The sequence below is a fragment of the Cheilinus undulatus genome, linkage group 24, assembly GCF_018320785.1.
Source record: "Cheilinus undulatus linkage group 24, ASM1832078v1, whole genome shotgun sequence".
NCBI classification, from domain to species: domain Eukaryota; kingdom Metazoa; phylum Chordata; class Actinopteri; order Labriformes; family Labridae; genus Cheilinus; species Cheilinus undulatus.
This window is the reverse complement of record NC_054888.1, coordinates 1,702,726-1,726,150: the sequence shown is the minus strand read 5'-3', so window position 1 is coordinate 1,726,150 and position 23,425 is coordinate 1,702,726. Positions and strand designations below refer to the sequence as shown.

General features: G+C 43.0%; 1 protein-coding gene across 2 annotated transcripts in view; it reads left to right on the top strand.

The window, feature by feature from the left end:
* The window catches only part of LOC121506035 (zinc finger protein GLI2-like), a 107,823-nt gene that overhangs the window by 35,928 nt on the left and 48,470 nt on the right, over positions 1-23,425 (top strand). For both annotated transcript variants that reach the window (XM_041781524.1, XM_041781525.1), the window contains exon 3: positions 14,812-14,917. In XM_041781524.1, the coding sequence (XP_041637458.1) occupies positions 14,812-14,917 (106 nt within the window). The remainder of the gene's footprint in view (positions 1-14,811; positions 14,918-23,425) is intronic.

The following is a 23,425-nucleotide window of genomic DNA, read 5'->3' as shown; positions in this document are numbered from 1 at the left end:
AGTGCATAAATCCGTAAACGACTACCGTTTCGTCTCCGTGTGGACGGCCATCCGCATCTTTCTTGAAATGATTACGTCGCACACAGCGTAGCTCCCTTAAGGCGCCTGTGCGGGTCGGACCAAAACATTAATGGCGGACTACAGGGTTGTGTTGGTGCTGCAGAAGCTACTGAGCTTGTTGTGGCTTTTACAGCAAAATCTGATGCTCCTTTACCACCACTGCGAAATGCACACACCAGATGTTCTTAAATCCAATGTGGAGAACAACCAGAGGGGCAACTAGAAGAAAGTTTATGTCAGTTTTCCATGATCTTCTTCTTCTCTTTTGGTGCATTTCCGAGGCAGCGTTACATCGCCATGTACAGGCTTGGCATATGCACTACAGCATTTTTTAGTCGTTTCAGTGGTTCCTGAAACAACTCCATCTTTACCGAAAACTTTTTAAAAACAAAACGGCAATATATCGTTTTCATCTCTGTGTGGACGGGGCCTAAGTGGCGAAGATGAGTTAAAGGTGGAAAGTAGAGAAGATGGGCAAAAAAGGGCAAGAAAGTAGCGAAGATGGAGAAAAATGTGCAAACAGTGGTGAAGATGAGTCAAAAATGGAAAGTGGTGAAGATGAGAAGGAGGGCCAAGAAAGTGAAGACGGTTTGAAAGGGGCTAATAATTGGCAGTGGGGTAAAAGAGGAAAGAAACTGGATAGAGGGGCCAAAAGTGGCAAAGATGGATTAAGAGTGGCAAATAGAGGTTGACAGAGGTTTAGGGGGTCAAGATAGGTAAAAAACAGTGAAAATGGGATAAAAGTGGGGAAAAAGTGGCCATAAGGTGTTGCAAGTGGAAAAACTGGTGACAAGGTGTTTAAAAGTGGCATCAAAGTAGCAAAAATTGATAAAAGGTGGCAAGAAAGGGTTGTAATAAGTGGTGAAAAGATGTTAAAAAGTGGCACAATTACAGAATTTTAACATCTTTTCACCAATAACAGACACACTTTACACACTCCAAAGTGAGGGAACTGTTAGCCAGGATGCTAGCACCAATGGTACTGATCCAACACACATCCACGGATATGGCTAATAAATCAGAACTGGGGAGGGCCCATCTGGGTTTTTAGGGGCCATTTAACCAGGTTTTTCAGGGGCCCATTCAACCATATTTACTCCCCCTACTCTGATTAGCTTCCATGGGTGTCTCTGCTGCAGTATTCATCATGGTTCTGGTTCTGTTGCTCGTTAGCAGTTTCTCTGCACAGCCTCGTTAGGTCATGAAGCTAATCGCTCCCTCAGACTAATTGTTGTCCTCGTGTGCTTTGTCTTGTAGCCATTGTTGGTGTTTGTAGGAGATAATTAGCCACCAAACCAGGCCAAGCAGGGACAGAAATAAGGTCAGGATAAATGCAGCTCTCATTTAGACCGTCTCTGTTTTAAAAAGTGGAAGAAAGAGTCAAAGATCACTTTCATATTTAATTTTCGCCCTATTTTAAATCATTTCTTTAGTTTCATTTATGTGTTAACTGTATTCCAGCTACTGGATCCGTTTCCCTCGTTCTGATTGGTCGAGGCAGGACGAGGTGAGAGTCGGCGTTTAATAGTCTGCCGGGCTCTCATTGTGTGAGGCCTCCTCTTCTTCTTCTCCTCTCCCAGTTAAGCACTTTATCATGACACACTGCGCTGTTTGCTGGGCTTTGTGGTCCCCGCCATCCCTATTCAGCCGCTGAATAGTGAGGGTCAGAGGTGGCCCTCTCTGGAGGAGATGGGGGAGGAGGGGGAGGCCGCTGTTCTGGGCCTAAACACCAGCTTCGTGAGTCCTGCTGTCATACGTGCATGGATAAAAACCCACATCGTGTCAACCCACCAGACTTTTTTAGTGAATTCAGAGCTGAATATATGAGGAAGAATCAAATGTTCCATGAGAACTCTGAACCCATTCAGGACCTGGTCTGAGTCTGTCAGGCTGTAATCACACCTACAGTCCTCTCCTTAAACCTTCAGCGGTGATCTTTGTGTTTATAAAACTCTCTGCTTCTCTGCGCTCAATTACAAGCCGAGACGCTCGTGTAAACTAAACTCAAACGGATTCCTGAGCGCCGTGTTTATGGGACAGTTTGTGTAACGTGTCATCGCGGCGGGGCGGAGATCTTGTCGGTGAGTGACGTCAAAACAACTCAGAGTCCAGGTCTTGTAATTTCAGTCGGAGTGACGGTGTAATTCCCGTCTCTGGGCTGACAAAGGAAAGAAGAACATGAGGAGATGGAATCATTCTGAGGCTGGATATTTGGGCCAAACTCAGATTCTTCTGATCATATAAAGCCTCCTTTTCTGGGTCATAAGAGTGAGTCAAAGCAGGTTCAGATTAATCTCATCAAGGTTAGGATGATCTGGAGGAAGGATGATTAGGAGCACTGGAAAAGTCATAAAATATATAATGGAAAAAATACATAGTTTAAAGAGTCAACTTTTCTACAATCTAAAGAAGTCAGAATTCCAACTGATCTCAGAACTCTGACTCTGCTCTTTGAATTATGACTTTGATCTCAGAATTCTGACTTTGATCTCAGAATCCTGACTTTGATCTCAGAATCCTGACATTGATCTCAGAATCCTGACTTTGATCTCAGAATCCTGACATTGATCTCAGAATCCTGACTTTGATCTCAGAATCCTGACATTGATCTCAGAATTCTGACTTTGATCTCAGAGTTTTGACTTTGATCTCAGAATCCTGACTTTGATCTCAGAATTCTGACTTTGATCTCAGAATCCTGACTTTGATCTCAGTATTCTGACTTTGATCTCAGAATCCTGACTTTGATCTCAGAATCCTGACTTTGATCTCAGAATCCTGACTTCGATCTCAGAATCCTGACTTTGATCTCAGTGTTCTGACTTTGATCTCAGAATCCTGACTTTGATCTCAGAATTCTGACTTTGATCTCAGAGTTTTGACTTTGATCTCAGAGTTTTGACTTTGATCTCAGAATCCTGACTTTGATATTGGAACTTTGACTATTGTCATGGGATTTTCTAATTTTTTTTTTTTGGGGGAGTTTTTACAAAAATTAGATTTTTTTCATCAGACGTCTGCCTTTAATCTTGGAGCTCCACCTTTACTCTCGAAATTCTGGCTATTTTGGAACTCTGACCATTTTTATTGGAATATTGACTTTAAACCTGGAATACTGGTTGTAATCTCCTAATACTGACTTTAACCTTGGAATGCTGACTTTAATCTATGACCATTTTTATGGGATTCCTAACTTTATTTTTGCGGATTTCACTTTATTCTCAGAATTTTAACTTTTTACTTTTTATTCTCTGAACCCTAACCAGGTTTACTGGATTTTCTCTTTAAAGATGAACTCTTCCTTTAGTCCCTTTTTTTAAAATTGAGAATTTGAAAAATAATGGATCTAAACAAAAATACTGATTTCAGTGGCCCAAGTGGTGCCCTGTAAATTTGTATTCAAAACTGCTCCTTTTTCCCTCCTCAGAGCCAAACACAGTTCATAAACATGTCTCATGTCTATCTTTACCGCTCTGACTATCTTTGTATCTCTGATGTTGGTGCCTTCAGGCTCTCCTCAGTGGGAAAGTGTTAATCAGGATTAGAAAGTCAATTCCCTCTAGTTTTGTCTCCTTTCCTCCATTGTTTCCTCCTGGCCGTCTCCCACACGCCACAGAAAGCAGCAGCTTTGTGGAGGAGAGGTCAGTCTGAGTCAAGAGGGTTGAGTTCAGAGGTCACCATGTCAGCGGGGACAAAGGAAGAGAGAGAACCGTGTTCCTCCTGATTCAACTTTTTAACAACTTCTCAGCTTTAGACACAGCAGGGGTTCAACTGAGCTCAACATCAGCTGATAAACAGAAATAGACTTTATAGGATATGTTTGTGTTTTTGTGTCATCTCAGTATTCAGAGTGATTCATGTCTGAACTCTGATTCTCAAAAGGCAAAAAATGTGATGTCTGTTCTGAGAGGTCAAACTTGGTCAATATTTTTTCAACTATAATTTACTCTTAAATTGAAGGATTTGGAAATACAGCCTAAAATTCCCACAGACTGAATAAGACTGTGTTTGTTTTTTCACATTTACCCTCTACCCTGACAAGCCTTTCAGGGCCGGCTGCTGAGAAGCATCCTCACAGCATGATGCTGCCACCACCGTGCTTCGCAGTGGTGATGTGCAATGTTTGGCGTCTCCACTTTTCTCTTGAGTTTCTCAGAGTGTTCTTTTGTCTTCATGGTGTAATGGTAGCCAGGAATGCTGATGAACCAGTGACTGGACACAGGTGTCTTTATACTGCACTCAGGTGATCCTCATTTCACTGAGACTAGGATTAGCTGTCATGTTTGGACTCAGTCTTTGTCGTGTCCATGAGGAGCCAGGAGGCCGCTGTTATTGGCTGAAGGATTCTGTCCACGCCAGCAGAGAGCCTGAAACTAAATCTGCCTAAAACTAGAACAAATAAAACCATGAACATCAGGATGATTCTGGGGCGAGTTAGCAGGACTCCTGCCTCCTCCATGTTTGCTCCTGGAGACGTGGACTTGACTCTTCCTCAGAGAGCTGAAACGAGCCTCTCCTCTCTGTGTCTGTTTGACAAAGTTTATCGGAGCTGAAGAGGTCGGCCCATCTTTAGAGGAGTGAGGAAGTCGTCCGGGGGTCTGCTCTCTGTCTCTCTCTGCAGCAGAACGTCAAACAAACAGCAGCAGAAATAAAGCTCACAGGGCCGGGGGAGTCAAAAAATAGACGCTCTCCTGCTTCAGCACATCTTTACGGCGAGCAGCGGAGCGTTTATCGACACGGGAGGCGGCCGGGTGCTGACGCGACAGCTCCGACCTCCGTCTATTTTAGTAGATCCAAGAGGAGGTCTGCGTCTCCTCCGGGGATCGGGAGGGAGGGGGGGTTGTTGAGGTGAGCGGCGTGGAGCAGGTAGAGACGTCCACCTGCGACGCGTTCATCAGTCAGGAGACTCCCCGGTGTTTGCAGAGAGAGGCCTCCACCTCATTAAGACTCCACCATGTGGAACTCTACTGAGAACTAGGTCTCTGCTTGGTTTACAGATGGCCCCGCAGAGCCGTTCCCCCCTCGGCGGCGTCTTCAGACGCCCCCCTGGCGAGGGTTCCAGCGGGGTAATATGGATGTTATCTGTGGAGCACGCTGACAGCCCCAGAAGAGTCTCTTTAATTCATTGTGTTTTAATTATCGCTCTCTTCTTTGGCTGCTCTCGACAGGCCGCCTTTATCACCGCCGCGTCCAGGAAGATAATAAACCTGAGCTTTCAGGTAATTACTTAATCTGGACAAACCTGGGTGTTAAGCAGCGCTATTAAGCCAGGGGGCGATAAATCAGGCCTGGAGGTGGGTGATTACTCCACGCTGCAATCACTCTTTGAACCCTCGCGGTCTGTTAAGTAGCTAAACTGCACAAACAGCATGCTAACAACACGCAGATCATGGCACGGCGAGCACAGGAGGCTCATCGACGGAGCCGCCTGACTCGTTATTTTAACGCCACACGCTCACCTTCAGCACGCTGATGCATGGAGGTTATTAACGCGTGGCCTCAGCACGGCTGTCCAACGCCATAATGTGTTTATAAAACCGAGGTTCAACCGCACAGAGGTCTGATCAGGATAGATGGATGAACGCACGCTGACTCTCTCTCTCACTGCTCCAAATGTTTTCTGTTGGTGAAAGATCTGGACTGCAGGCAGACCAGTTCAGGACCTGGACTCTCATCCTGTGAAGCCATGCTGTTGTGATGGATGTGGTCTGTGGTTTAGCATGGTCCCGACAGAGACGTTGTCTGGATGGGAGCAGATGTTGCTCTAAAAGCTCTCTCTACTTTCAGCATTGATAGTTCCTTTAGAGCTGCCCACGCCATAGACACTAATGCAACCCATCAGAGATGCAGGCTTTAGACCTGAGCCAGGAGAACAAGCTGGATGCTCCAGATCCTCTTTAGTCCACAGGACACGGCGTCTGTAGTTTCCTCTGACCACAGAACAGTTTTCCATGTTTCCTCCGTCCATGTGAAATGAGCTTTGGTCCAGAGAAGATGGCGGCCTTGTCCCTTACCTGCAGAGATTTCTCTGAATCTGTTGGTGATATTACTGACTGTAGATGGAGGGAGAATCAAACTTTTCACTATTTTACGTTGAGGAACATTTTTATTTAAAAAAAAAAAAGTTTTGATGCAGTTTTTCAGATTGTTGAACCTCTGCTCATCTTTACTTCTGAGAGACTCTGCCTCCCTAAAAGGCTCCTGTTATACCCAGTCATGTCACTGACCTGTTGATAATTGACCTAACTAGTTGCTAGCTGTTTTTCATCACTACCACATATTTCCCAGCCTTCTTTCTTGCCTGTCCCGACTTTTTTGAATCATGTTGCTGCTATTGTGTTTCATGCGGTAAAACGTCTCAGTTTCAACATCTGATATGTTGTTTTTGTTCTTTTGGGTATTAGTTATGGGTTTATCATTGTTTTTATCTACATCTTACACAGTGTCCCAACTTTTTTGGAAATGTAGTTGGAATTGGGGGTTTTCTGCTTCTTTTCAATCAAGATATGTTTGAATATAGCTGTTTCATTATTGATGAGTGGAATAAACGTAAATAACCAGAAATATAGCAAACAAAAAGTTGTGTTAATACGATTTTAGTCAGAGGAACGTCAGCGCGGGATTTTGACCCTTGTGCCCTCCTCGGGTAGTTTTGGCCATTTTTCGAACCTTTTTTATTTTTTAAAATTTGTGATCATTTTGTCAGTTTTGCAGCTTGTGCCATGAATTTTTACAGGAACTTTCCTTTCTAGTGAAATTTTTGGAATCCAACATGTTTTACTCTTAAATGTCATTCAGACTCTCTCAATGAATTCACTACCCTCTGGACACCTTCAAGGCAAAAATGTACACGTACAAAAAACTGCCATTAAATCAGCATACATCAATATTTTTTCTACATTTTTTCATAAATCTCTCAAGATTTTAACCTTTTAAATGCCAGTTTGATTATTTGAAGTATTTTATTTTTTACTACAAAAAACACAAAAGTGAATTATTTTCCATAAAATCAAAAAATAAATTAAAAAAACAAAATTAATGAAGAGGCTTTGATGCTGATGAGAGTCTTGGATGGTTCAAAGATTAGCAACAAAAGCGTTAAAATTCTTAAAATTATTGATTTTTTTTGTAGTTTTGAGCAAGTCTGAAGTTGTTAAAATGATTTAGGGAAAAAAAAGTAGAAAAAAATATTGATGTATGCTGATTTAATAGCAGTTTTTTTTTTTTAACATATACATTTTTGCCTCGAAGGTGTCCAGAGGGTGCCCTAATGTTAAAGCTGGTACTACAAAAAAATACAAGTGCAATCAAATCAATTTTGTTGCTAATCTTTGACCCATCCAAGACTCTCATCAGCACCAAAGCCCCATCTTTCTACTATTAATTTTATGGAAAATAATTCACTTTTGTGTTTTTTGTAGTAAAAATAAAATACTTCAAATAATCAAACTGGCATTTAAAGGGTTAAAATCTTGAAAATTATTGAATGTTGTGGTCATTTTGAGCAGGTCTGAAGTTGTTAGAGAGATTTATGAAAAAAAGTAGGAAAAATATTGATGTATGCTGATTTAATAGCAGTTTTTTGTACGTGTACATTTTTTGCCTTGAAGGTGTCCAGAGGGTAGTACATCTGAGGAGGGCACTAGGGTTAAAGTGCAGATTTAGTCGCTTTAACTCGATAATTCAGCTTTTTCTAGCTGCATGTTAAGATTTATTGACTGCAAGATTTGTTAGAAATTTCCTGGAGAGTTGCAGGTTTGATGGGTGTGGACAACAGGTAACTAGAAGCATAAATGTGCAGTTTAACCGTAGCAAACATGATTTAAAGGTTATCAAGAAGCTGATGGCTCCCTCTTTTCTTGGGAAAGATGAAAGCCTTTGTTGGACAGGAGGAAGAGCAGCTTGGTTTCATATTATCCGTCTGTAGAGCCGACTAAAGGAGGCATGAAGAAGAAATCATGAATGAAGCCGCGTGAGTGTCGTAGGAAACCTGGTGTGCTCTCTGGTTGTGTATTCAGGAGTTTGTCCAACTTTTTCTGCTGCAATTTCCTGCCTGGATCTTTAGATTCCTGTCGTCCCTGTAGAGATCCCTGACATCAGTCATCTGTCCTGGTCTCAGTCGGGCTGGTAGGGTCTCTGTGGTTAAAGTAAACCATGAGATAAAGAACAGAAAAGTTCTGGAGTCATGGAGAAGTTGAAGGTGAAAGCGGGTGTGTTTAGCGGCCTGCAGCAGCAGAAGTGTTCCTGTAAGCACTTTCAGAGATTTAACGACTAAATGTAGTAAACTTTAGCGCAGCAACAGAAGAACACCACATTGTTTCTGCTGAACGGGGGGCTGACTGTGAAAAACTGTACGGGGCCCTCTGCAGCGCTAAAACAAATGTTATCAAGCAAAGACTAATAGATGGCTGGAGCCTGAGCGGGGGCGCGACGGCGCTGCCTGATGCTGCGTACGCCCAGGGGGGATCCAGGCCCAGTGAATCAGGTAAATGTGCCTCTTGAACTCTCTTGAGCGCTCGCCTTTTGTTCTTCCTGTGGCGGCAGAACAATGGAGCTGTCTTGGTGATGGAATAAGCCTGCATGGTCAATCCCCCGGCCAGAACGCCGGCCCCACGAGGAAAAGCTGGCTGGATCCCTGACAGGGTGACTGGCCGAATAACTTCCACAAGTCCAACGTGTCTGGACTGGACGGGTCGTTTCAGCAGAGGCGCTGTGACTAAACTCTGCTCAGAGAGGCTTTCTATTTAAGAAAATCAACTCAGCTGGCACAGGAAACTTTAGAGGAACTTTTCCCGACACTCTGCAGAACTTAAAAACGGTTAAAGAAAAGCTGATGAGTCCTGTTTGTCATGCAAAGGCTTGTTTGAGCTCATTATGTCTGTGCATTTCTGCATGTTTTCAAAATGCTCCTCACACAACCAAAGCTGATGGACTGTCCCATTCCATGTCTGTCATCCGACAGATCCAACTGATCAGCCGGTAACATAGACTACAGTCATCAGTGTTGTTCACACACTTCATTAGTAAACTGAGACAGAACAGATGGTCAGATTAAGTTTTGCTTCTAGTTTTATCTCCTTACATTATTTATTTTCCATGTTTGTCTACAGATGTTCATATAAAGTTAGCGTTAGTAAAGTCCACATACTCTAGAACAACAGAAGTCAGTCCTAAATCCTAAAACCATTCACTATCCTCAGAACCACGGCTCTACTTTGATAATATTTACTCTACAAACTTCTATCCTGCAGTGTTTTCCACCGTTTCTCTGTGAGCTGTACTTAAGCGTAGGATTTAAAGACTTCTTCCTCTGCATGTCACGCCCTGCTGACCCAGATTTAGCTGCTCTTTGTCCCCCCCCCCCCCCGCTGACCCCCTCTTATAATTCACCCCCAACTGTTATGAATGGTGCATTAACTCGAGGTGCTCTTTCAATGGGGCCCTTTAGCTCTCTCTCTCTCACGTATATGGTTTATACAGCGCAGCCTACACAGTGTATGGAGTCAGACAGAGGCTAATTATACCAAATTACAATGGAGAATGTCTGGGAGCGAGAGGGCGGGTAGGGGACCGGTGAGAAATGGATGAGGAGAAACAAATAGAGACAGAAAAGTTGGAAAATTAGGACTTAAAGGGACAGTATGTAGAGTTTTCACTCAGAAATGTTTGTTTTAATCTTAAAATGACTGCTTAAGAGAAATCCTCTATTTTTGTGCTTACAAGCGTGTTTATCATGGCTGTGGAAACACATGAAAGACTGCTACATAACAGAGCATAAATAATGGAAGCTGCTGTTCTGTTGCTGTACCTTACTCATGTTTTAGCCTGCTCACTCATGGAGGACTGTGATTATTCTCTGACATCAGCTGTTTAGCCTTAAAACTCCATTCTAACACTAATTGCATTAAAGTCTGCACTGGAATACTCTATGTGGAAATTTTTAAGGGAGGAGTAGAGGTCCTGCAGTATTTTATTTTATGGTGCTACGCCCGTCGCTGGGGGGGGGGTTTGAGGAACCAAGGTCAGGAACCACTGCTCTAGATGAGCTAGAAAGATAGAACTAGAGTAGAGTAGAAGATATTCATGCAGAAATAAGAGGTGCTGTGTGTGACTTCAGTCTCTAGTGTGCTGTCTTTAGTACAGAGTTTGAGATCACTGAAACAGCTGCAGGCTTTTCCATGACAAATACTCAGAGGAGGAGCGGCTGTGACTTTAACACGAGTCAGCCATGATTCAAACACAGGAGAGCATAAATAAGCTGCTGTTTACAACAGAGCATCGTCATTTCACTGGCAGACTGTGACACGCCAGACTCATGCAGGTAGTCCACAAACCCGGACTTGTTAATGTGCACGCTGAAATCAAACTCCAGCTGTCACACAGCTGTGACACCGCAACCACACACCCAGAATGAACCGGTTTATCGTTCAGCTTGGTAGCTTCAGCTTTTTCCTTAAAAAGCAGAGTTTGCTAGAATATCAGAAAAATGATAATGTGCATTAAAAGACGGAGCTGTCTCCAGCAGATTCACGTTGTTAACCGTGCAGCCTGATGGCGCTGTGACTAAAAACACGTCTGATGTTGAACCGGAGCTGAAGGAATCCAGCCTCGTCCCTTCAGGCCTCGGTGGCGCTCTGCAGGCTGAAAACGGAGTAAAGAGAGCTATTTCTGTGCGTGTTCGGGGACTCGGCGTGTCCGTCAGCCTGTCAGCGGGCAGAGTGAGAGGAATGGACCTGGAATGCTGACTCACTCAGGTCCCGGGCCCCCAGGAGCCCTGAGAGGCCCTGTTATCCCCTCCCAGCGCTCGGCCCAGAGCAGATAATGATCCGTGGCCCTGACCCCTCCGCTCTGAAATCCCAGGTCACCCCAAGAGATTCCCACCAGAGAGAGAGAGAGAGAGAGAGAGAGAGAGAGAGAGAGAGAAGAATTTTAATGTGATCCAGAGATCAGCTGGCTCTCCTTCTCCTCCTCCTCCTCGACTCCGTCTTCCTCTTGTCTTCTCCGGTCCGGCAGCTCGGAGATGAGACACACCAGGTTACAATTAACAGGACAAGAAACCTGTATGGAGAGAGAGAGCATTTTCAAAATAAAGAGCTGAGAAAAATGTTAAGTAGAACCATAACTCCGTAAAGAGTTTAAAGGCTCCGTTTATGTGCCGCTGAAATAAAGACGCCACATCTTCTGCAGGCTGCGTGTTATCACAAACAGCTAATTAGTCCTCATGTTTTGGATAAACTTCCCAGATCAGAGAGGAACCCAGAGGAGGAAAAACAGGAACGTAATGAAAAATAAAAGGGGCCATTAAAAGGATGCACAATGAAACACACAGAGCTCATAAAAAACAGACGACTATTACACAAAGACGCAGAGAATTAAAGCAAAATGCACCTTTAACTTAAGGATCAGGGCGTAGAGTCAGCTCTCAGTCATGGAGGGAAGTTTTCTAATGCAAAAAGGAGTTTTAAGGTTTTGTAAACTATCAGGAACAAGTAATGGAGTTAGCTCTGACACTTATTAGAGATCATTTACATCAGAAAAATCCACTGTAGCTCTGACAGCGAGAATCTGTCCATGCAGAGTGATCCGGGGCTTCTCCACCTCTAAACTGCTGATAGAAGGCTGCACAACCTGCAGGGACAGCCAAAGAGAATGGATCAGGTCTGTGTTTTAGGCTTTCTTCTCCTCTAAGAGCTAGTTGTGCCTGCAAGCTGGAGCACTGATATTTTTCTACTTTATTCCCAAAGAACCAAACTCAAGCTCTTGTGCTTTCAAAAAGTGCTGCAGGGTTTGGTAATAGAGTGTAATTGCAATTATTATGGGCAATATTGCAATTTATAATTGCAATATAATCCAAAAATGCAAACTTGAGTCTTCTTGCTTGGTGATTCCAGAAAATTAGAGAATCATAGCAGCAAAAGGAGGCGTGAGGGAACAAAAGTGTTGGAAATGAGTTAAAACGTTCATAAAAGTGGCAAGAAAGTTGTGTAAAAGCGCTGAAAGTGGAAATTAGAGACAAAAATGGGTAAAAAGTAGCAAAAAAGGTGTTAAATGTGGAAAAAATATGGTGAAAATGGGTAAAAACTTTCAAAAAAGTGTTAAAGTGGCAGTAAAGTGCATGGTGTAAATTAGTTAAAAGTATGTCTGAAATGTATGTTGCATAAAAGAATACAAAACATGAAGTTTTTACAGTCCTGCTGCCAAAGTATCTTCATATATACCAAAAAACAAAGGTTTATTTCCTTTCATTGGAAATAAAGGTACCTCCGTTGTGGCACTATTGTAAACTTAAAGGCCTTTCTGCAAATACCTGCTTATTCAGTATGTAATTGATAGATTAATTGTAAAGCACTAGTGTTGCTGGCTCTGGTTCCCTTTAAGAGCTAGGTGCACCTGCAGGTTGGTGCGTTGTTATTTACCTGCTGGATTTTATTCTTTATTCTGAAACAGACCAAACCAGAGCTGCCCAACAATGTCTTCAAAGTTTTGAAACCCGACGTTTATGTGGTGTTTAAATATTCAAAAATAAGTTAAAGGTTGTGAAAATTAATTTTAATGCCCTAGAAGTTGAAATAACAGTCAGAAAAGTTAAGAATAAAGGATAAATTCAAAAATTTAGTGTACTGTTAAACATAGAGAAGAGTGGGTGTTTAAAGTAGGAAATGTACATTTCTTTGAGGTGTTGCACATCAATTTTCTTGCTTACATCTAATTTTAGTAGATGTAGTTTTGAACCTTTGAATGCATTATGGGAAATGTAGGATGGAGTGTTTCTGGAGGCTGAACGTGAATCTTAACTTCCTGTTTTGTGGCGTAACTGTCATTTCGTAAGTGCACATGCTTGCTCCGCACTTGGATGTTCTGCAGGAGGCTCATTAAAAGATTATAAAAATTGCATTATGGGAAACATAGCATGGAGTGTTTTTGAAGACTGATCCTGAATCTTAACTTCCTGTTTTGTGGCGTAACTGTCTTTTTGTAGGTGTAGATGCTTTCTCCCCACTTGGTTGTTCTGCAATAGCCTCATGAAAGATCCTAAAGTTGCATTATTGGAAACGTAGCATGGAGTGTTTTTCAAGACTTAAAGCTGAACTTCCTGTCTTGAGGCGTAACTGTCATTTGTAAGTGTTCTTGCTTGTTTCTCACTTGGATGTTCTGCAGGAGCCTCATGACAGATCTTAAAGTTGCATCAGATGAAATGTAGGATGGAGTGTTTTTGAAGACTGAGCCTGAATCTTAACTTCCTGTTTCGTGGTGTAACTGTCTTTTTGTAGGTGCAGATGCTGTCTCCTCACTTGTTTGTTCTGCAGGAGCCTCATGAAAAGATCCGGAAGTTGCATTATGGGAAACATAGCATGGAGTGTTTTTCAAGACTTAAATCTGAACTTCCTGCCTTGTGGTGTAACTGTCATTTTGTAAGTGCAGTTGCTTGTTTCTCACATGGATGTTCTGCAGGAGCCTCATGACAGATCTTAAAGTTGCATTATGGAAAATTTAGGATGGAGTGTGTTTGAACACTGATCCTGAATCTTGACTTCCTGTTTTGTGGCATAACTATTATTTTGTAAGTGTAGATGCTTGCTCCTCACTTGGATGTTCTGCAATAGCCACATGAAAGATCCTAAAGTTGCATTATGGGAAACATAGCATGGAGTGTTTTTCAAGACTTAAAGCTGAACTTCCTGTCTTGTGGTGTAACTGTCATTTTTTAAGGGCAGTTGCTTGTTTCTCACTTGGATGTTCAGCAGGAGCCTCATGACAGATCTTAAAGTTGCATTACAGAAAATTTAGGATGGAGGGTTTTTGAAGACTGAGCCTGAATCTTAACTTCCTGTTTTGTGGTGTAACTATTATTTTGTAAGTGTAGATGCTTGCTCCTCACTTGGATGTTCTGCAATAGCCTCATGAAAGATCCTAAAGTTGCATTATGGGAAATGTAGGATGGAGTGTTTTTGAAAACTGATCCTGAATCTTAACTTCCTGTTTTGCGGCGTAACTGTCTTTTTGTAGGTGTAGATGCTGTCTCCCCACTTGGTTGTTCTGCAGGAGCCTCATGAAAAGATCCTGAAGTTGCATTTTGGGAAACGTAGCATGGAGTGTTTTTCAAGACTTAAAGCTGAACTTCCTGTCTTGTGGCGTAACTGTCATTTTGTAAGTGCAGGCGCTTGTTTCTCACTTGGAGGCTGAGACTAATGAAAGTGGATGCATCCGTGCACTGCAGCCCTGAAACACAAAACAAACAGGAACTAAATCTAAAAACGCTCGCCAAACAGACAAGAACCAGCATCCCGGCATGTTTACAGTTGACGCAGGCATCGGCTAAGAGGTTCAGCCGTGCTGTTTGCAGATCCAGAGCAGACTCGGGCAGAGCTCGAGCTGAAGAAAGCTTCTTTCCCAGAGCTGTCAGGCCCGGTTTGAGTCGGGGCTGCAGCTTCCCTCCACACAGTCCATCATCCCGTCTAGTTCAAAGAGCGTCTAGCTGCAGGTCTTTGTCAAAGCCCGGTTGGATATCTTTTATGTTCAAGATGTAGGATTTCTTAGGACGACTTTGATTATTTATTTATTCCACTTCTCTTGTGTGATAGTGCCAATATTTTACACGAAAGTGCTCAGCTTGCTGTGAAATTCATGTTTCTTTATTGTAGTCCTTTCGCCTTTGAAATTTCTCCTTTTTTTGAAAGTCAGACTCTTTTTTTTGAAGTCTCTTGCTCTCTCGCTCTTCCTGACTCTTCTTTGCTCCTTCTCTCTCCACAGCCCCCCACCACATCTTCCCCACCTTTCACACGCCAATCCCGATTGACATGCGCCATCACGAAGGGCGATACCACTACGAGCCTCACGCGCTGCACGCCATGCACGGGTAAGTGGCCTGTTTTTCTCCTTTTGAGTGTTTAAAATGATTTCTGCTCATGGTGGAGTTAGGAAAAGCTCCTGAAGATGCAGGTTAAAGATCTCTCTGATGTAAACGCTCACTTCACAGTGTGTTACTACTGTATGGCGTGAGCCTGTTTGCCTTTGTAACTCTGGAGGATTGGCTTTAGAGTGCATGTTAGCGCGCGCTGATGAGAGCTGAGCGCTCGCCAAGTTCAATATCAAAAGCAGATGACAACATGCTGACTTCCAAAGTGAATAATCAATGCTGCTTCTAAATTTCCCCTCTGCAGCCCTTGTTTCCAGTACAGTTTGATTATGTGGGCAGGCGCTGCTCTTTGGGCTCCAGCCGTCGGGGATCAAACACTCCCATGGTTTAGAAGTCGACTCCAAGGCTCAGAGTTGCTCCAGAAATCTCAAAGCAGAAAGAGGAAAATCTTCACTCTTTTAAGCTCTTAGCAGATTTTACAACTCTGAGAGGATCTGTAGGCAAGTTTGGACCAGAGCTTATCTGTTGTTGGTAAAAGTTGCTCTAAAAGTTGCTGGATGAACCCAGGTGGTTGAGTTTGGACTAGACCTGAGCTGTTGTTGCTTTAGAACTGCAGTACCAACTTTCACTTGGTACCACTTACACAGTTACCTTTATTAGGGCTGAGCACCGACCTCGGAGCGAGGACCGACTGAAACTGTAGGCATCCGTTTTTATTTTTCTCTCAAAACAAATGGCATTTTGGAGGCCTTAACATGCTCCAAAACTCACCAAATTTGGCAGCTTGTTAGATCCTGGTGAAAAATTTTGTATTCTGGTGGTTGCATTCAAAAAAAAATTGGCCCCTCAAGGACCCCAAAACCTGGTACTCAGAAGCCCTGCCCACAAGTTTGTGCAACATGCATGAAAATCGGTACACATATGTATCATGACTAGACGAACAAAAAATCCTCTTGGGACCATCCTCTAAAATGCACAGGAAGTGAGGTCATAAAGGAAAAGTGTCCAATTTTGGCCGTTTTATGGTCTATTTGCAGTCCTCGCATCTGATCGAACTAGTCCAAGGGGACTTATCTTAGTCACTCAAGAATGGTTTTGCCTCAAACTACACAAGTGAGACATCTCAGCTTGTGCTCTGCAGGAGTTTTCACCACAGGGCATAGCGGTTATTAGCCGCCAAAATCTGGCGACGAGTCTTGGCACTGTGCCAAAAATGTTTTTCTCAATAACTCAGCAGTGCTGATGTCAATCTTCATGAAACTTCACAGGCATGTTAAGACCTCCACCCTGAATACAACCGTGCTCAATATATCTCGTTTCATTATAGTGCCCCCTGCTGGCAACAGAAAATGACTTTTTTACATATTGTGTCCTCATTCCTACACTGTTGGTCAATCTTCATCAAAGTTGTTCTGGAACAATCCTGACATGTTTTCTAACGCCCCACTATTGCCACACACTGGCGGTTGCGCCACACCCTGACCTGCGCTGGGGTGCGAGGGCCCTTCAGTGCTGCTTGCACTTTTCACCCACTTACGCTAGCTTTTGCCATTAAAGGCCACTTTTCCCCAAATTTTCCCACCTTTTGCTGCTTTTTACTTGTTTGAGTCCCTTTTCACTCATTTATTCATTTTTAGCTACTTTTTGAATCATTTTTTCTGCTTTAACCCACTTTTACCACTTTTTTTTTTCATTTTTTGCCACTTTGATCTACTTTTTGCTATTTTTCACCAGTTTTTGCCTCTCTAACCTGCATTTTGCATTAAAGGCCACTTTCCCCACATTTTTTCCACCTTCTTGTTGCCTTTTGCCCATTTTAGTCACTTTGGATGCATCTTTTGCTATGCTTTTTACCACTTTTTACATGCCTGCTTTGCCCCTTGTCACTCATTTCTGCCACTTTTGACCATTTTTGCCACTTGTGGCTCTTGCAACGGTATTTTTCAACAATTTGGCTCTTTATTTGAGCAGAGTTGAGTATCACTGCTTTAAAAGCTCTCTCTACTTTCCAGCATTGATAGTTCCTTTCCAGATGTTAGAGCTGCCCACGCCATAGGCACTAATGCAACCCCATACCATCAGAGATGCAGGCTTTAGACCTGAGCCAGGAGAACAAGCTGGATGCTCCCTCTCCTCTTTAGTCCACAGGACACGGCGTCTGTGGTTTCCTCTGACCACAGAACAGTTTTCCATGTTTCCTCCGTTCATGTTAAATGAGCTTTGGTCCAGAGAAGATGGTGGCCTTGTCCCTTACCTACAGAGATTTCTCCAGATTCTCTGAATCTGTCGATTCATATTATGGACTGTAGATGGAGGGAGATTCAAAGTCAACTATTTTACATTGAGGAACATTTTCTCTGAAATTATTGCGCAATTTTCAGACTCAGTTTTTCACAGATTGGTATGTGAGACTCTGCCTCTCTAAAAGGCTCCTTTTATACCCAGTCATGTTACTGACCTGTTGATAATTAACCTCATTAGTGTCAAAAAGCCAGAGCCACTTACCTTCCAGCCTTTCCTTGCCCCGTCCCAACTTTTATGGGAAGTGCTGCTGCTATCAAATTCAAAATGAGCTAATATTTTTCACCAGATTATAAAATGTCTGTCCACATGTGGCTTTACGAGATTTAAGGACCGTTATTTTTATTTACATCTTACACAGCGTCCCAACTTTTTTGGAAAAGGGTGTTAAAGTTGAACAAACTTCACTGGTAAACAGAGCTCTATGAGGACAGATGATCCGCTCCCTCTGTGTGCAGTAATAAATATAAATATTATTATATTATAGTTTAATATTATAGTTTTACATTATGTTTAATATTATGATTATATGTAGTCTGTTATATTTAATGTGTACTGACATGTTGACAAAGTCAGAGGGGAACTCTTGCCTAAAGTTGGTCTTAGAATCATCTAAGGCAGCCTAACCTGTAGCTGCTGCTGTTAAATAAATGAATAAATAAATATATAAAATGAAGTATACTGACCAAACTAAAGCGTACGTTACTAAATATATTTAGTTAACGCTGGCTGTTTCCTGCCCTGCTAAATAAAAAGCTCCCAGGTAAATAAATCTCTGTTGCTGACTCCGTATCAATCTGAGCACGCTCCATTAGGGCGATCAGCAGGCCCGGATCCATCACTGATGACATCATACATCCTGCCGCCGTCCGCCCCTCTTTATATTCATTAATGGCATGTTGTGCAGCTAATCTGTGTGGTGCAGGCCGTGCTGCCCCCGAGCTAACGCCGTAATTAAACTCTCAGAGTGTAGAGGTCACTGCTCAGCCGTGCTGGTGGCGAGCTGCACACCGGGCCCGCTGTGGGGCTCGAAACCGCCATTTCTCATTTTTCCTCCTGAGAGAAACTCGGCTCACTGAGAGAGGTGGGTACAGGTCGACTTTATACCTGTGCCAGGACGGTTTCTACAACACCGATACCTCTGGGTGTTAGACCGGCTCTCCACACCCACCATGAAGACCTTTAAGAAACCATGTTTGACTAACAGATGGGAGAAGATGCTGGAATAATCACAGCTTTACTACAGGAGATGATTTATAAACTAAATACAGACATTTAGATTCAACCTCCAGATCCTGCAGACCGGCAAAAACATTGGCAAAAGTTCCACCTGTGATTTCTACTTTAATGAGAGGAAGAGCTCAACAGTTCCACAAACACTGGCAACTTTTGAGAGACGAAGCACTGCGGGAGTTGGGCAAAAACACTGGCAACTTTTCAGCTTCAAACATTTAGCAAATAGAGAGACAAATCACTGAGGGAGTTGGGCAAAAACCTTAGCAAGATTTTCCACTTCTAACATGAAAGTAAATGAGTGAGAGTACTTCTGAAATTGCACAAACACATTGGCAACTCTTCAACATTTATCAAAAGGAGAGAGACAACTATCCAAGCTCCACAACAACACTGGCAACTTTCCCAACATTTAACCAACACTAGTTTCACAAATACATCAGCAATGTTTCAGCTTCCAACATTTAACAAAAGAGATATGAAGTGCTGTTGAAATTGCCCAAAAACATTGGCAACATTTCCCACTTCAACATTTGCTGAAATAAGAGAGACAGCTGTGTGAGTTCCACAAAAACATTTCTGTTTAATATTTAACAAAAAAGAGACAAAGCACCTTTAAAAATGTGCAACAATCTTAGCAGCATTTTTACTTTTATCATGTAAGTAAAAAAAAGGAGGACCCTTTAAAATTGCACAAAAACATTGGCAACGTTTCCAACATTTAACAGAAGAGAGAAACTGTCCAAGTTTCACAAAAACATTGGAAAGTGTCAAACATTTAATCAAAAGAGAGACAAAGCACTAATGGAATTGTGCAAAATTCAGTTTCCAACATTTAACCGAAACAAAGACAAAGCACTGGTGAAACTGTGCAAAAAATATTGGCAACACTTCCATTTCAAATATTTGACAAAAGAAAAGAGAGCACATAGTTCTCAGGAAACATTGGTGTTGTTTAAATTTGTGTAAAAACTCTGGCAATGTTTGCAATATTTAACAAAAGAGAGACGAAGCACTGGTGAAACTGCCCAAAAACATTGGCAACATTTCCAACATTTGACAGAAGAAGAAAGAGAACTGTCCAACTTTCACTAAAACATTGGAAAGTTTCAAACATTTAATCAAATGAGAGAAACAGCACTGTTGGAATTGCGCAAAATCATTGGAAACACTTCAGTTTCCAACATTTAACCAAAAGAAAGACAAAGCACTGGTGAAATTGCTCAAAAACATTGGCAACGTTTTGGCAAGAGATGAAGCATCTGGACAACATTTTTCATCAAAGAGAGAAATTGCACAAAAACATCTGCAACATTTGAGAAACTGGCCAATAGCAATCTTTCACTCCCTCAAAGTTCCACCCAATGTCCCAAATGTTGCCAATGTTTTTGTGCAACTGCGACCATGCCTCATCTCTCTGGTGGTTCAAATTGTCAGAAGTTTTGTTTGGAGAAATGTTGCCGTTATTTCTGTAGAAGTTGTTGATTGCTGTCTCTCATTGAGTCAAATGTTGTTGGTGGAACTGTTGCCAATGTTTTTGTGCAATTTCAGCAGAGCTCCGTCTCTCCTCTGGTTAGATGTTGGAAACTGCTGATGTGTGTGTGGAGCTCAGAGCTCTGTCTCTGGGTTTTTATTGCAGATGTTTAGTCTGATAAAGGTTGGTCTTTCTCAGATTTTTTTTGGCTGTGATTTTTTAGAAATCAAACTCCATAAATTGCCCAATATTTGTTGCCAATGTCTTCTAAACGACTGGGATGTTAGAGGAGGTTTTCTGATTTAAAAAGGACTGTACCTGGACTTTACATGGATTAAAAAGTATCTGAGTTTCTGATTCTAATGTGGACTTTCTGGAGCCCTAGGACTCATGGTTCAGTCTTGGTCTATGAATGGAGGCTGGTCTTCACAGACCAGGTGGAGATCAGACCAAAATAAAGGCCTAAAGGTGCTAAATAAATGAATTTTGTGTTGTTGAAATATTTTAAACAGCCTCCTGATCTGTTTCTGAGGAAATATTTTAACACTGGTCCAGTTTTAGTGCCCATCCTGTAAACCGTCACGTGAGTCTGATAAACGGAGCAAGGGCGCCGTGAGTCCGTGGCACACTTTGAGAGCGCGAGCTTCCTGCAGGAGTCCAAAGTTACTTTATCACGGCAGAGAAACTGGCAGTGGGACAAAAAAGTCAATAGAATTCTCCAAATAGTGCTCTTACATTTAAATTCACAGATTTGATGGTGATGCATACTTCCCGCCTGGCGGGAGCAGGGCTATTCATCACGGCGGCCGGGAGAGAGGAGGGCGGGGGAGTCTGTCCGCGGACTTGGCCACCTTGATTAATGTGATTTGATCTTGACAGTGGACCCCTAATTCATCAAGACCTTGATCTAGCTGTCGCTCCCCCCTGCCTGTGCCAAATTCACCTAATTACAGCAACATTGCGCAGCAAATTAAGTGCGGTGTCATTTGTCGCCTGGTGCGGCACTTTGTTATCCGGCGGTGGCAGCGTGTCAGAGGTCCCCTCCCTGATTGTCTAACATGACACGCCGGCGCCGTCCCCTTTATCATTGTTTGCATATAACGTAATGAGAGGCCTGGTTATTTTGTCAGCCTGTCATAAGAGCAGCCGTGGGGAAGACGCTTACTCCTCCGCTACAGTCACAGCCAGGTTTTTCTGTCCTGGTGACAGCCTGGAGAGGAAGAGGAAGGACGAAGAGAGCCAGGGGGACACTTCTGTAGACGGAACCAGGCTGAAAAACCAACAGGATCCTACAGATCAGTCCAGGACCCAGTTGTTTTAAAATCCTTAGGTTTAGGGGACCAAAGAGGAGACCCCAACCTTTAGACTAGGTCTAACATTTTCACCACAGACTTCTCTCTCCATCAGAAATCTGGTCTACAGAAGGATGAACTGGATCCAGAGATGCTGAGAGTTCAGATTGAACAACCCGTGTCCATTAATGGCCTTATTACTGCACTGTCAGCATCTACAGTCAGACCTGGACACAGAGGAGTCTGGACCACTAAAAGTCCATGAAATGGACCCTGATAAACCCAGAAAATGGACCCTGATAAACCCAGAAAATGGACCCCCAAAACCCAGAGAATGGGTCCTGATAAACCCAGATAATGGACCCTGATAAACCCAGAGAATGGACCCTGATAAACCCAGAGAATGGACCCTGATAAACCCAGAGAATGACCCTGATAAACCCAGAGAATGGACCCTGATAAACCCAGAGAATGGACCCTGATAAACCCAGAGAATGGACCCTGATAAACCCAGAGTATGGACCCTGATAAACCCAGAGTATGGACCCTGATAAACCCACAGAATGGACCCCCAAAACCCAGAGACTGGACCCTGATAAACCCAGAGAATGGACCCTGATAAACCCAGAGAATGGACCCTGATAAACCCTGATAAACCCAGAGAATGGACCCTGATAAACCCAGAGAATGGACCCTGATAAACCCAGAGTATGGACCCTGATAAACCCACAGAATGGACCCCCAAAACCCAGAGACTGGACCCTGATAAACCCAGAGAATGGACCCTGATAAACCCAGAGAATGGACCCTGATAAACCCAGAGAATGGACCCTGATAAACCCAGAGTATGGACCCTGATAAACCCAGAGAATGGACCCTGATAAACCCAGAGAATGGACCCTGATAAACCCAGAGAATGGACCCTGATAAACCCAGAGAATGGACCCTGATAAACCCAGAGTATGGACCCTGATAAACCCAGAGGATGGACCCTGATAAACCCAGAGAATGGACCCTGATAAACCCAGAGAATGGACCCTGATAAACCCAGAGAATGGACCCTGATAAACCCAGAGAATGGACCCTGATAAACCCAGAGAATGGACCCTGATAAACCCAGAGAATGGACCCTGATAAACCCAGAGAATGGATCCTGATAAACCCAGAGAATGGACCCTGATAAACCCAGAGTATGGACCCTGATAAACCCAGAGAATGGACCCTGATAAACCCAGAGAATGGACCCTGATAAACCCAGAGAATGGACCCTGATAATGAGCCCTACTCTTTTTCACCACTGTTTTGCCCTCTTTAAACACTTTTCTTACTTTTTGCAACACCTAGCCTGTATCTGCCTTTTTTTTACTTCTATCCATTCTCGCCCATTTTTGTGTCGTGTTGCAGGTGTTTAACTATTCTTCCTCTAACGTCGTCTCAGTCTCTTCTGTATTTTCGACCATCCTGACTCTTCCTCTAGAGTCCTGTATTTTTAGCGCTCCAGGTCTGACTCATTCAAACTAGAGTGGTTTATATGATCTTCTATAAATCACCAGAGTGTGTGCTGTTGCTTCCTCTGCTCCTCACTTAAATCAAAGTGAGAGCTGTTTTGGTAGGAGGGGTGGAGCCTAAGCTGTGATGACACAGGAGAAAAGGAAGCACTGTTTTTATCAGACATAATGAAGTCAGCTGACTAAACAAGCTTAACATCGTCTTTATCTAAAACTCAGTGAACTTCCTGTCACTGCCTCAGCTGAAGGAACGAGGAGAGAGGGTGATGACAAGGTACCAGGAGTGTCTGACAAGGAAGGGCTTTCTTCATCTGTGTTTGACATGCTGGAGGCTCAAAGCTGACCAAGGTTTGTCCGTGTGAAGCTCCACACTTCTGTTTCTAACTCAGTCTGATGACAGGAGAGACGGAGAGTTTTAAAGATGTGTCAGAGCTAAAATAAGTTTGGAGATATCATCAGAAACACCGTATATCCTAGGAGCTGTGACGTGGAATAGACATCCTCTGGATGTTTCTGCTCTGAGTTTGTGAATGAACTTTCCTGGAGGACGTGTCCTGAGGTGGCGTGCTGGGCTCATTTCTCAGAGAACCATTAAAGATCTGCGTTTCCTCTGGACCAAAGCTGCGGCTGCTGTAATGAGATTTTAAGGAGGTGGTGATTTGCAGTGTGGTGATCTGTTTGTTTGTATGTAGGTCATTTC